Source organism: Melampsora larici-populina (assembly GCF_000204055.1).
Source record: "Melampsora larici-populina 98AG31 unplaced genomic scaffold MELLAscaffold_22, whole genome shotgun sequence".
Classification (NCBI taxonomy): Eukaryota; Fungi; Basidiomycota; class Pucciniomycetes; order Pucciniales; family Melampsoraceae; genus Melampsora; species Melampsora laricis-populina.
In genome coordinates, this window is record NW_006768786.1 from 827,337 (window position 1) to 841,475 (window position 14,139).

Consider the following 14,139-nt stretch of genomic DNA (forward strand, 5'->3'; position numbering starts at 1 on the left):
CTCCCTTTCCGGTCATCTGCTCGACTCAACGGCTGAAATATTTGCCTGCGAATGGACTGAGCCTTCGTGTGGTTTAGTGTTTAACGACCCAGAGGTAGGCTTTCGATATCAGATTAGTTCTTCTATCTCGCAATTTATTCGCTAACCATCATGTGCAATATTTCTATGAAGGCATTATATCATCACCTATGTGATCAACATATCGGTCGTAAATCGACAGGGAATTTAACCTTGAAATGTCATTGGAAGGTAGAGCCGCTCATATCTATTGGCTTGACGAGCACTAGACTGATTGTGTTCTGCTTTATAGAATTGTGACACAGTCTGTGTGAAGCGTGATCATATCACAAGTCATTTGCGAGGTAAGCACCTACTTTTTTCTTGCCTTCAAGCCTGATTTTCTCAGTCCAAAAATTGAAGGATCCATCTTTTATTTACAGTGCATACGCCACTCAAACCACACAGTTGTGAGGTACGCTACCCATTTCCATTTTTTGCATTGGTTTGAGTGCCAACACGGCAGATCGAGACCATATGACAACCAGGCTGACCCAAAGTCAATCCCTCCATAGGTTTGTGGCAAAGCATTCAAGCGCCCTCAAGACTTGAAGAAGCATGAAAAGATTCATACCGAGGAACATCACATACAGCACAAACACTCTAAAGCCATGACTATCAGTGCTTCGACTTCCAGAACCGATTCTTCACGTCAATATGCACCTCTACCTCATCACGCGCAATCCCAACTCCAGCAACCAGCATACCCGCTATACTCGGGACAGCAGTCGACCCTACCTTATCCTGGAATCTCAACTGCTCATCTCGTTGGGCAACAGCAGCAAATAAACCACCAAACTGCTCTTCACCAGGCCGCCCAAGCGGCCGCTCAGGAAGTTTACAATTCGGTTTTAGCTTCGTCTAATCTCAATGTGCCCGGCAATCATCATGCTCTTCCACCTAGCACAACATCATCATACCCCAGCACATACTGCATGTCAGCTCCTTCCTATCCGTCACAATCTTCGGCTGTCTCGATATATCCCAGATTGACCCCCCCGGGAAGTATGGAGAACTCCGCCACAGGCTTCGCGCCTCTTCCCGTAATGTCTAGCAGCGCATGCGCATATCCAAACTCGGACACTGCCATGTCAGCTTGCCAGAACAACCGGCCTCCTACAAGTCTCAGTCATGATCCTTCGTCCTATCGTAATACGGACCCTTCTATGTCTCATGGACATCGCATCTCAGTCGAAGGTGGTCCTTCTACACGTCAAAATTTAGATGCTTCTGTGAACCTTTCTCCTGGTTTTCGAGCAAACCCTGTGGACAATAACAACACCTTCAGAGACGCGCCGCGCCCAAATCCCGGTACCATCCCTATTGTACAAGGACACAAACGCGAGTTTGATGAAGTGACGCACGAGTTGATCTCAAGGCTAAAGCGGAGTAAATACGATGAAGGTTTGGAATGTTAGTAGCCCTTTCTCTTTGATGCGCGCATCAATTTGATGCTAAGAATCTTGTTATCGTAGCTATTGAACGCGTCGCTAGGTTATTATCACCAGAAACAAATTATAGCCTCCCAGACTTGGATCGTCGCAACTCACTTTCCGATATGTCTTCTACCGCTTCTTCCCCTCATTCCTATAACAATGATGTTTCAGCATCTTTCACTCCACCCAGCGAACTTGAATGGCTCGCCGAACAATCAGAGGCCGATAAGTTAACCGATCTACTGGCGTCGATTGGAACCGAGATTGAGTCCGCTACTGCCAATGCAATTGCTGGTACCTGGCCGGAAGACATTCCATATAACGTGGCTTTCCCGATCGATCCGAATGCCAATTATAAATTGCCATTCAATTTCTCACCCCCCGCTCTCCCTCAAACGTTCAATTCCAACCTAAGTTCTGGCTCGTATCAAAGTCAAGCTCATCGACGTGGACCTGCACCAAGTTACCATTCCTTATCTCCTCCCACCAACTTCAATCCGACTCCTCATAGTTACCCAGTTCTTCCAACTTTTGGCTCAGATCAAATGTTCAACGAAAGCATGGCCAACATCCAGGAAAACATTCGGGTTTCAAGACCACTCGCTCCTCCACAGATTGCATCCGTATCTCCATCTTCTCATCCGATGAACATCCAGAGAGTCACACCGTTGCAAAGAGCTGTGCCGGTCGTTACTGCCGCTTCAGAGTCGTATGTGTCGGTTGACAGCCCAGGAACGGGCGGTTCGGACTCCAATCACCTTCCTTTCAACCAAAATGCGGGCTGCGAGGATCCTGATTGCAAATCCAAGAATTTAGAATTAGCACCTTTGACATCCTCTAACAAGTCGAATTTAGGAACTAGTACTACCTTACCCCCTCTCAGGACATTATTCCGAAACGTCAACACGATTTCAAAGAACTCTCCTAGCCCTCCCGCTTCTAACAATTATTCGCGACCTAGTGACCAGAAAGCTCTTTATCCCTCTTTGGTCAACCTCACTGCGTCCTTTTCGCGTCTAGCGGATGAGGCGCAATCCCCAGGTGTGGAGCGACCAGGAACGGCTGATTCGTTGTCACGTCGGGTACACGGTATGAAATTGGCATCTAGGAAAGGCAGTGTTGCATCGCTCAGATCGGCACCATCGCCACCAGCTTCAGAGGCTCATTCAATTGAATCTTTAGATGAACATATGGCTGCTTCTGAGACGGAGTCCCAACATGACCCAGAGCTACCGTCTAAACGGTTTCGAGTCTGTCATGCATCCAATGCCTTATCAGCATTCACTCCATCGAACGGTGCTCATCTATCTGTGGAACAACAAGAAAAGTTGGATCAAGCAAGAAGGCAATTGGCAGTTGTACATGCGATGATCGTTAAAGTTAATGAGATACATCGTGTGATGGCTTCGAGGCGATTAAAAGCCAAGGTTATTGAAAGAGATGGTACAGGAGGTTCTGATAACGATTCACTTTGTTCGACTTTGAAAAAGACAACATTTTAAGAGGTGATTTGGTTATTGTGTATACTTCACAGCCTGAAGAACAAATACACGCTTATATTTGATTGATTTGATCGATGTTTTGAAAATCCTCATCTTTGTGGTTGTATCATCTTATCGTCAATTGAAGTCAACCTTTCGGATATCTCATTCGGATAAGTTCACGATTATCTTCATCATACGTTCTCAGTATACATATCTATTTAGCTTGTTATTTGTTTATTTTTTATCATGAGTTTATTTTATCATTGGGTTTTGTTTGGTTTCTTTTCGAAATTCTTTTAGTCTTTTGTTCATCACTCTTAAGTATTTAAGTTCTTATCAGACTCATTCTGAGATTTCAGATAACAAACGTAGTGTTTTCTTTTTCGTTGTATATTCGTTTTGATTTGTGGTTATAGTTGTTATTGAAATTAAACACTGCACAGTATTATTTACATTGATCTTCTTGTCACTTGCCTGTGTATGAGGACAGTCTTGAGGCAAAGACAAAGTAGAAAGAATTGATGTTTCAAGCAACATTGAGCAATGCTTTTGCCACAGAGTACCATTAATTCCTTTTTTGTCTCTTGAGTGCATTGGCCTTCGCTTAAACCCGTCATGACAGAAATGATGTCTCAAATCTACGATCGCAGCATGATCTTGGCTAAATGCTAACAGTGTATCTGTCACACCATCAAGAGTTTTCAGGAGCTCATATGAATCAAATGGCAGCTGTCTGGAAAGAAAAGCAACTGGAGTGAAGAAGTGGAACAAAATTAATTGATGGGGTCCTCAAATTCTTTCAGGTTTATAGGCAGAAAAGTGGCCACAAAATGGAAATGAAGATAAAGGAAAGTGCTTATTTGTCTCTCTTCAATCATAAAATAATGGTTCAGACTCTAGAGTATACAAAACTCAGACAATTCAGAACAAGATCAATCCTTTATGTGATAGCTTCAAGATTATTACAATTTCTGATAATAGTATTATGAGTAACTTTGGATGTTTTTCACATAGGCATCAAGTCTCGAGATCTCCACATGTATGATGAATATATCATTTGGTTAAAAAGTGAAGATGGATAATAAAAGCAATAATCACATCAAAATATGATCTAGGCTGGAATCTATTCAGATTTATATGTACACCACAAGACATAATTCAAAAGGGGTTTCAAGTGATGATGCAGAAAAGGAAACTTCCTGTTTAACTATTTATGTCTAACCCCTTCTTTAATGATTTTGATGTTTCATGTAAAGGACTCAATGAGATATGATCTACAATTACCTAAATGAATCCCATCATTATTTTAAAGACTTGATACCCATTATAAACAAATGTGACACAGGAAAGTTGAATGTTCAGAAAAATCTAGCCATATATCGAAGTATACGGCCACGTGCACCTGTTGAGCTAAATGTAAATGTGAGAAGGGCTCAGTGGTGATAAAAGCATGATGAGTTACATATTGTTAAAGAGTCGTAAAGAGAGCAACGTATGAAATTATCTAATGATACAGAAAAAAATAAAACTATATTATCAAAGATATTGTGAGCTTTCACTATTGTTAATCAATCGTCTAAATCCCAATCCAAGTCACCAGCGCAAAGTCCACTAAGTAAAGAAATTGATTCATCATGATGATGTTGAACAGACTTGGTTGTAGAATTAATAGATGGGGAGGTAATAGATGTTGTAGTGGTCGTCTTCCTGGTGATTGGGGTGATCTTGGTGGTCTTCGTTATGGTCGGTGCGATCACGGGAGTTTTTGTTGTAAAAGGTTTCATAGTCGTAACGTTCGTTTTATTGAAATTGGTTTTAACGGGATTGGCGAGAGGTTGTACACGCGGTAAGATTTTTGGTCCTGCAGCTGTTGTGACTTTTGGGACAGGCGGTGGTACCTTGGCAGGCACCCTAGAAATCGCTGTTGGGTTTTTGGTAGATGGTGGTGGGGCTTTTGCTACTGAAGCCAGGCGAGGCCCATTTGCTGGATTAACAGAGTTCGTGTTTGGAGGTTTGCGGGCAGGGCCGTTGGTAGTAGAGACTGTAGGGCGTGACGTGCGTGTAAGGGGTACTGATCGATCAGAAGGAGGGTTGGAAATAGAGTTCAAAGGAAGCTTCGGCAAAGAGGGTGCGGCTTTAGATTGTAATGCTAGACTAGTAACTTTGAGTGGTGCTCGATTGGACGTTTGTAAGGTATGCGCGTTGGGTTTGAGGCCAGGTTTAGAGACTGTGGTCCCCAGAAGGAGTTTCGGGCTCCGATTATCAGGGGTACGTTTGTGAAGATGAGGATTATTAGTATTAGTGGTCGAAGCGAGAACGCGGGGAAGGATGGGGGTAGTTTTGGTAGGTGTTCGACTTGGGCTCTTAGTCAACCGTTTCGGGGCTAACAGAGACTGGCCCTAAGTATCAAAACAAAAGTGAAGTGACAAAGAAACAAGGTCAGTACATCTGCAAACAGGTTTCAAGTGAAAACACTCCATAGGAAGAGGAGACCAACGCAGGCTTTGGCTTTCGTCTTGTCGACTCTCTCTGCCAGACGATTAAGCAAAACATCAATCTCTGGGTTGGGACGCGGTGTAGAAGACGCGCTATTCGACGCGCTTTCAGAGGCGATGACTACAGCTTTCCCATCGCTCAAAGATTGACGGTCTCTCAATCGCTTATGTTGCCTAAGTGACCTGCGTGATTCACTTGCGGTGGATAAAGCCAGTGGAGCTTGTGGGAGCCCATTTGAAGGGGAAGAATGAACGTCAATGACTGTTTTTGAAGGTGAAGGTATTCCTGCAGCCGTAGAATCTCGCTTTGGTTTTGGTTTCAAAGGAGTCAGATTAGATGTTCTTGATCGATGATGAGATGAATCTTCCCAATATACTAAGAGTTCTTCATCTTTAACACCTGATCGAGGTAGTGAAGTAGGAGTGAGTAGGCTTTGATTTCGCATATCGTTGGTGTTTCCTATTGTTGATGTTGATGTTGATGTGAATTGGTATTCCCTTCAGTTGGAGCTTCCTTTGTTGAGGACGAGCTTGATTTAAAAGTCTTAAGTACATAGATACTAAGCTTAGGTCTTAGGATATACTTAAGGTCTGAAGCTTAAACCCATCTTTACATAATCAATTCCAATTTGAAAGTTTCGATTATCTCCCTCACTTCACTGAGTAAATCCTCAACAAAGGCCAATCAATCAACATCTCTTGCTGAACTCTACCTTATCTTACTATTGCTAGCTCTAAGGCAGGACCATCGGGACGCTTTAGGTTATACCTCTTGAATTATTGAGTCTGAAAAGATGCCAAGTTTTTGACCAAGCAAAGAGGGGTAGTTTGTTGATCAGATTCACATTATAAGATGTCAATTTATCGCAGTTGCGCCTGTTTTTACTCAGACCTTTAAAAAATAATCGCATGATGGCTGTGGACCTCATGTTGCCGGAAAGTGATGAAGACTTTGTGCAGATACATGACTCATGAGGTTGATTGAAATAGAACCGGTAGGCTCTTTTTACTTTAGAAAGGAAGCAAATGCAAATAAGAGACATGACCAAGGAAATGAACCCTGTGTGGACTTAGCTTCTTTTACAAAACCCAGTTATTCAAAAATGACGGGCTGCAGATGAGTTAAACACGTTTATCAGTCACAACTGCCCCATTTGCTACTAACATCATAGCTAATCATAGCTATAAGGATCTGAATGCGATGAACTAGAAGAAAAGACTCATTGAAATAACAATTATTACATTAGAATGTATCAAGTCAATGGATACTATGAGAGAGAAGGGTTGAGATCTGATTTATGCCTTCGACATGCCCATTAGATGCCCATTGAAAAATCAATTACTTGAGGAACATGGATATGAAAGTAGCCAGAGTACAACAGCTTCAAGAACGCTTCTTGGTCTCCCTCTCTTTTCTTTTCTTAGCCCTAAGCTCTTTCCTACCTCGTGGATCGACCATCTATTACAGAGAACAAACGCATAAGATTCACATGCAAAAAGTAGAAAAAGGAATGGAAGCTTTTGTTACGCACTTTATAACGACCCTTAACACCCTTTGGCCTTCCTTTCTGTCCACGGTTGAATCCTTTGGCCACCACGACTTTCACTTCATTCTTTTGTTTCGGGTTTTTGCTCATTCGGTTCATCAATCTTTCAATCTCACCCGATTTTTCCTTTTCAGTCAAATCGCTAGATGCATTCACAAGGTTAGCCTTATTCTGCATCTTTTCAATCCTTCGTAATGTTCTCAGTTTCTTTCGACCCTTGGCTTCTGCCACTTTCTTGATCGGTCGAGCGTCCAGTGCTCTCATCTTGTCTCGTAAGATCTTCACAGCTTCCTTGGTGACCGGTACGTGTTCACGAAAATGTCGCATCTCATCATCTTGAAACCAAGGTGGTAATTGATCTTTTTCGTCAAAGAAGGCATCTCTTCTGAACCCAGAGTCAACCATTTGATCTTTTGTTTTCCGTCGGTTAACAAGATCAAGAGCCAGTTGCATTGCAGCGGGAGTCAAAAGTCCTTTCTCTGTTGAGATCAGTAAGGCGCAAGGGTCAGTACAGTGATGAAAGAGATGATGCAAAGACGGATCATAACATACGTTGCACTATACGAGCGTTCTTTTCGTCTTGGTCAGAGTCTTCTTCATCCCACACAGTTGGCTTTACAGGCTCCTTAGGCACGATTTCAAAGTCATCATCACTCTCGTCAAACTTTCCTGTTTCCTCATCCGCAGACTCGTCGGATGATCCGGCATGCACTTCGTCATCCTCATCTTCATCCTCGTCTTCTTCTTCTTCATCATCATCATCAAAGTTCAGTTGTCCTTGGAGGCCCTTAACATCCTTGAAGACAGGTTGATCAAACCACATCTCTGTAGCTTGATTTTTCACTTCGCTAGAATAATTTGTCTTTTCTGTTAAGTCAGTCAGCAAACGCTTTTTGGATTTAGAAGTGGATGCTTTTGAGCTTAAACCCCGTTCAGCCATAATTCGCGCAGCTTGATCAGTCACATCTTCTCCTTCACTATCACTATCTTCCTCATCGTCAGATTTACTAGTCTTGGCAAACCTAGCCCGCTTCTTTCGAACCATCTCAATATCATCACCACTATGTACACTTCCTCCATCATCTTCATTCAGACCAGTCCATTCCTGTTCACCTTCATCGTGATGTCGACGAAGTCGTGCTTCCTCTCGAACTTTACGTTTGGTATCTTTATTCAAAATCTTTTCTTGATATGTATCATATGCTACACCTACAGAGTCTTCCAAGATTTGTAACTTCTTTTCATCTTCTGATAAATCCTCATCATCACTTTCTTCAGAGTATACAGATTCTTCTTCGTCACTCTCTCCATTTTCAAAACCTTCTTGACCATGGTCAGAACCAAAGTCATTCTGATCAATTTCTTCCAATCCGAAAACTTCGTCATCTGCTCGTTCTAATCCGATATCCATGGGTGTTGTCATCTGAAGTTGCATTCGCTGGAGATCTCGCGTGCGTTTCTCGTTTAACCTTCTTCGCTCGCGTTTCTTTTGTAGGCCGCTTTCTTCTTGAATACGTTGAAGCTGTGAAATGGAGACAGTCAGTTAAAATCTATTAATCACAAATTCCACCTACATCGTGGAGCGGGATAACTCATCCAGCTGATTGTTAGAGAACTATTTAACGCACTTCTTGTTCCATTTCCTCATCTTCATCTAAAGGCTGAATCTCTACAGCATCTTGTGGTAAATCCTCCGCAGGGTCTTTTTTAATAGTGAGACCTAAGATTTCTCTAACCGCAAGACGCCATTTCAAAATCTTTTTGAATTCTCCTTTTCCTAATACTTTTAAATCTTGAAGATCTGTTAATATTGCCTTGCTGGTACATTTCATTTTTAAAATCATCTTATCTTCATCTGTTTTTCCAAATGTGATAGTATTAGCCACACCAAGAAGTTTAATAGGATCATTAGCCTTGATAAGTTCTGTAGCTGCTACAGTTTTATGTAAGATGTAATCCCCATCTTCATAACCATCACGTGCACGTTTCTTCTTTTCAGGTTTGAAAACATTTTGAGCATTCGGAGTAAGCTTGTTACTATGTCCCTCCGTATCCCCATCAGCTGCTATTGGTACTAAATCAAGATCTTTGAAAACATGAGCCGGATCGAGAAGTCGAGGATCGATTTTCTTAGGAGCTAAGAAATCTTGACAAACTACAAAGATTTCGGCTGAAACGTTACGAGACGAAGGTGGTTTGGTTGATTCGACTTTTTTGAAAAGTTGATTAAAGACATATAAAAGTGAATTATAATCTTTTGATCTGAAAACCTTTGTGACGAACGTTCCACCTGGAGCTAACATCTCAGTGGCCAGTTTAAAAGAATGTAAGACTAGCTCTGCTTGACTGAAAGCGTCTTGAACCCATGCAGTACCGACATTCGGTGCACCATCGTGCAACACACTGATTTTGAATAAGAAGAGGTAAGAATCAGCTTGTGTCGTCTTGAGTCAATGGAGATATACTTTTAACTAACACATCGGCTTTCCAATCCTTGAGTTCACTTCGAAGCCATCGTCTACAACTATCAGTTCGAATATCCTCTGTAGCCGTTACAACCTTTGGTATAGGCTTAATAGGTACCAAATCAACCCCAAGAATCAGACCTGGTGTATCACAGAAACTCAATCAACCTCAGATAATCAATACAATAAGACAAAGACAAAAAAAATGACGTACTGTTAGCTGGCATCCATTTAGCAGCAACTTGAAGCCAACCACCTGGTGCAGCACAAAGATCGATACAACATCTAGCCGATTCAAGAAATTGATATCGTTTATTAAGTTGAATAAGTTTGAAGGCAGATCTAGCTCTATAACCTTGTTCTTTTGCTAATCTATAATATTTATCTAATCGACCTTTTGCTGTCTTCTTTTCTCGTTTACCCATTATGAATTGTCCTGATATGGGTAATTGGTTTGATCAGAAGATTGCTAGAAAGGAACTTGTATCCTCTCAGATAAATTGGTGCGGTTTCGTTCAAAAATGTCAGTTGACAAACTTTTCTCAATCGACCAGTAAAAAAATCGATCTGCATATATGCTTATACCGAATGTTTTTCATGCAAAGCTGCATGCCCCGAGACTCCGGTAACACCCGACCCCGAGCTGACCGGAGCTACGCATCAAGACAGCCTGAACTTCTGAAGCACAAAGCCTCAAATCAAGAGCAAAGCGGGAAATGGAGCATCGTTATTGCAAATCCAACTGCTAGTTCGCCAGATGGCATTCATCAAGAAATTATATAAATCTCTACCACACTTCATATCTCAAAAACTGAAACTGAAAAGTAATGTGTCATCTTATGACACATTCATCAAGCCTTCTTCAAGAGTCATTGGTTGTGTTACACTTTCAACCAAAAGGTATATCATGACTTGGCTCAACAAAGACCTTTTAATCAACACATCAAGAATGAATTTACATTTTATGATCAAATCTGAAGCCTCCTATCTTGAGCCTTGACTGTGACAGAAAGAGGAAAGAGTAATAAAAGGAAAAAAGAAATCAATGTTTTTACTATCATACAAAAAAATCAAAGTGAAAATCACCAAAAAAAACTTTTAATCAACAATCAAGAATATATGGAAATTCACAACAAACCCCCAAAACTTTGTTAAGAGATCCAAAACCAACTTATAAATCAAAGATTCTGATGAATCTTAGGTTCGACTAAATTTTCTTTTGTCCAAGACCATTGTTGTAAAACAGTACCCCAACTTCCAACATGTCCAGGTTGATTCTGATTTAATTTTTTTAATTGATTTTGGATGGGTGGATTGTATTGTAAATCGATTTTTTCTTCTGGTCCTTTCCATAGTTTTAATCCTGATGAACTTTTTTGTGGGATTTTGAAGGGGTGTGATGCCGTGTTGAAAACAAAATTGTCTAGAGATATAAAGTTGGGATCTGTGAATAACAAGTAATAGTATTTGAAGCTGTTTTTGGAAATGGTCAGTAAGAGTTTCAATAAGGAGAATTCGCAGTGCATAGGCGATGTACGAGTTAGTTTTATCTTACAAATAAGAGTCATGAAATTTATAATTTCAAGTATGGAGCTTACCTTTCTGCAAGGACATACACGCCTTGGTTGTCATCCAATTCAGCTCCAGTTTCTTGGCTTATATCTTTCAACTGAGCAAATCCAGTTTCAGTTATACATTCTTCAACCCAATTGGTGAACCTTTTTGATTTAAAAAAAATCTCCATAACATATCAGTATTCTCTTTAGAATTCCTTTTGAGAGACAATTTTTGATTTAACTCACATTATCCATCCTTTGTCTTGCCATTTTCTATCACCAGTCAGTCTCCACATGTAAAACACAGCTCTGAAAAGGCAGAAAAATCGTTTAGCAATTGGATTTATAATAAAAAGATGAGGAAAAAACCAACTCAATCGTATCTGGATATGCTAAAAATCTAGGATCTTCAAGTTTTACACCTGGAATAGGATCTCCTATTGGGTTTTTGTATGTGGTATCTGTGAAGTTTGAACACAAGGAGAAGAAGCAAAGTCATCAGATTCTTAGCATCCTGAAGAATTTTCTGTTGGATTTCAAATCCAACCACTCACTTGTAACATTGACCTGTGCCCAATACTCAGTGTTTGAAGGATCTTGAACCACCATACTCTCAGCTGCAAGTGTCACAGGGCTAGAATCGTAAGCCCACAGGCATGTTTCTGTTTGCTGATAGTAAAGAACAGTAAATCCTCAGTCTAATCTCCCTATTAGAGTAACAGATCCCATCCGGCTATCGGGTAACATCCCTTCATTTGACACCAATTGAATGACAAACCTGTAAAGCAGTGTCCAAGTCATTTTGCCTGCCCAAGATTCTTGCTCCCATACCAATGAATGCTGCAGAGGAACAGCTATCTTGCGTAAGGCTAGGAGTGTATACCGTAGTTTCTCCTGTATTGCTTCGTTTACCAGCAATAACAAGCCCTTCAGCGTCACGAAAAAGTGAAATCTTCTTGAACAAGAAGTGGAATAAAGAGTCTAGAGAAAGCTTGAAGGTATCATATTCTCCTTCTTTGCTACCCAGTAAAATTAGCTTTTGTTTAAGCTGAACTCGGTATCTTTTTTAGTATGTTTGATCATTTGATGTCACTCTATGGAAGAGAATCACTTACCAGGTATTCATAGTAGCAGTTTGTTTTGTGTCCTAAACTGTATTCGCCTTTCATATCTTGTGGTTTTTCAGGTTCGAATGTAGTTGGGAATAGGGCTCCTAACCTCGATGACGATGTGAAGTCTTTGCTATTTAAAAAACCCATAGCTCGTTGCGCCTAGGATATGATATCGCAGTCTTCATCAACCTGCTCAGCATTCGAACGTAGAGCTATTTGATCCACTTACAACATTGATGTAGTATTCATTACCAGTGAGCTGTGATAGTCGAGTAAGTTCCAACACAAATCCGCTGGCTGCTGCCAAGTGTGTAACACCTGTAGGTGATCCTGCAGGATTTCTATATACATCGAATTCAATGTTTGTTTAAAAAAAAGGAATAACCAAGATACCTTCAAAACCAAGACACTTACAATCCAAGTTGGTAGCTCTCAATGGGGATCCCAGATTTCGTTCCAAATGCTGGAAGAAGCCAATTGGCAAGTTCCTCAGCTTTCGATAACATCAACCGATCACCTGACAGGTCGTAAGCCGATATCAAGGCCCCAAGATCTGAAAAAGAAAGAATTAGATTAAGCTTGTTTATGAGGTTGTAAGATAATCCTGGGCCGAACGGCTTACTTTTAACGATCGCCTCAAATATATTGATAACATTTGTGGATGATTTATCATTTAGATTAGAATTCATGACGCTCGACCAATCAACTGCTCGGATATGTGTCCTTGCATACTGAGAACGTAAGGGAAGAATGAGTATATCACTCAAACCTGACTTTAAGTTACAATTTCAAGTCAAATATGTAGGAACTTACGTTGTACTCTCTGGTCATATTCATGATGAGCAAAGTATCCCTGAGATCATAAGGTTGATTAAGTAAATGTAATCAGACCACGGCTGAGCTGAGAGTCTGATCACTCACAAAGATTGAATGATAGTAGATCCCCATCCATTGAACGTGTTCACGCCTTTGTTGCTCAACGGTCGTACTTCATCAAATCCCCAAGCATGTTTTTTGTACCCTTCCCAGGCGTGGCTGAAGGCTCGAGTGACCCATTCTTTTCTCTGCTTAGTGACTGACTTCTGATGTGAGCTATCCCATAGAGTTTTATCCTGGAAACCGGGCCACTGAATCTTTAAAAGCCTTTCACTTCCTCCTGATAATTTGGCCGAAGCTGGATCCCATCTCTGACGTGGAATTCTCCAGGTTTCTGGGTTTGTTTTACCCTTCGATCCTGTTGATTGTCCATATATCTGATCAATCGGAACAGGACTTGAATGTTTATCTGAACGAGGTTTGATTGCATTGGGTGAAGGCCAAGTTAGGTTTGGTGGTGCATGCATACCCTGCCATCCCATAGGCAAATCTTGGGATAGAGTGAGTGGAAACCTTTTCTTTGAAAGGTACTTCAAAGTCTTGGCACCTTTTTCGGTACTTGGATCCCAAGGTGTCTCTGAACTCGGTAAAAGATTTCCATCTGGTCCTGCTTTTCCAGATAAGATATCAGACGAGAATGGAATCTGTCTTGAATCCCTGCGCGTCTTCGAGGTAGAGAAATTCGCTATGAGGTTTTCGGGTAAAACAAAATGAGAGAAGTAGTTGTGAGTTTACGATGGAAAATAAGCATGGCGTATTTTGATCTGGGAACGTACAAGGATTTTTATGAACAGATATGCCTGGATTAGGTGATATCAAGTCGAGTATAGCATAACTCAACAAAACGCAAAGAATGGAATAGAATGAGATGGTAGAAATCGAGAGAACATATGCACAGAGTGCTGTTTTCCAGCTGGAGGTATTGGCTTGTGTCTCGCGCATGAGCCTTGGAACTTGAAGAATGAATGATCCGCCTAAAGATCAGGATCTGCTTCTCAACTAAAATCTTAACAGAAAAGCTGAATTATTCTCGATTGTTGAAAGTATTTACTTTGTATACAGAATGGAAGAAGGTCCTGTGAGAGGAAAAGGGTGTTGATGGGGACCAAAA

General features: G+C 41.1%; 4 protein-coding genes across 4 annotated transcripts; 1 reads left to right on the forward strand and 3 right to left on the reverse strand.

Annotated features, from left to right (window-relative positions):
* Positions 1 to 165: 165 nt before the first annotated feature.
* MELLADRAFT_36585 (uncharacterized protein) lies at positions 166 to 629 on the forward strand (the record flags this gene model as incomplete). Its single annotated transcript, XM_007410793.1, has 4 exons — positions 166 to 249; positions 311 to 362; positions 441 to 472; positions 573 to 629. Coding segments are annotated over 4 exons (225 nt in total), but the record flags the coding sequence as incomplete, so codon positions are not given.
* Positions 630 to 3,875: 3,246 nt separating this feature from the next.
* Positions 3,876 to 5,949, reverse strand: MELLADRAFT_116726 (uncharacterized protein; the record flags this gene model as incomplete). Its single annotated transcript, XM_007410860.1, has 2 exons — positions 3,876 to 5,376; positions 5,475 to 5,949. The coding sequence occupies 2 exons, from the start codon at positions 5,916 to 5,918 to the stop codon at positions 4,546 to 4,548; spliced, it is 1,275 nt and encodes a 424-aa protein (XP_007410922.1).
* Positions 5,950 to 6,570: 621 nt separating this feature from the next.
* MELLADRAFT_48684 (uncharacterized protein) lies at positions 6,571 to 9,909 on the reverse strand (the record flags this gene model as incomplete). The annotated part of the gene is made up of 6 exons (XM_007410859.1): positions 6,571 to 6,931; positions 7,005 to 7,498; positions 7,572 to 8,541; positions 8,648 to 9,422; positions 9,496 to 9,625; positions 9,699 to 9,909. 6 exons carry the CDS (start codon positions 9,907 to 9,909, stop codon positions 6,857 to 6,859), a joined length of 2,655 nt encoding a protein of 884 aa, XP_007410921.1.
* A 753-nt stretch (positions 9,910 to 10,662) lies between these two features.
* Positions 10,663 to 13,970, reverse strand: MELLADRAFT_107270 (family 47 glycoside hydrolase; the record flags this gene model as incomplete). Its single annotated transcript, XM_007410858.1, has 13 exons — positions 10,663 to 10,957; positions 11,083 to 11,202; positions 11,287 to 11,349; positions 11,414 to 11,501; positions 11,595 to 11,709; positions 11,819 to 11,992; positions 12,156 to 12,311; positions 12,382 to 12,493; positions 12,567 to 12,705; positions 12,775 to 12,883; positions 12,966 to 13,005; positions 13,074 to 13,713; positions 13,805 to 13,970. 13 exons carry the CDS (start codon positions 13,968 to 13,970, stop codon positions 10,663 to 10,665), a joined length of 2,217 nt encoding a protein of 738 aa, XP_007410920.1.
* Between the last annotated feature and the right edge of the window lie 169 nt (positions 13,971 to 14,139).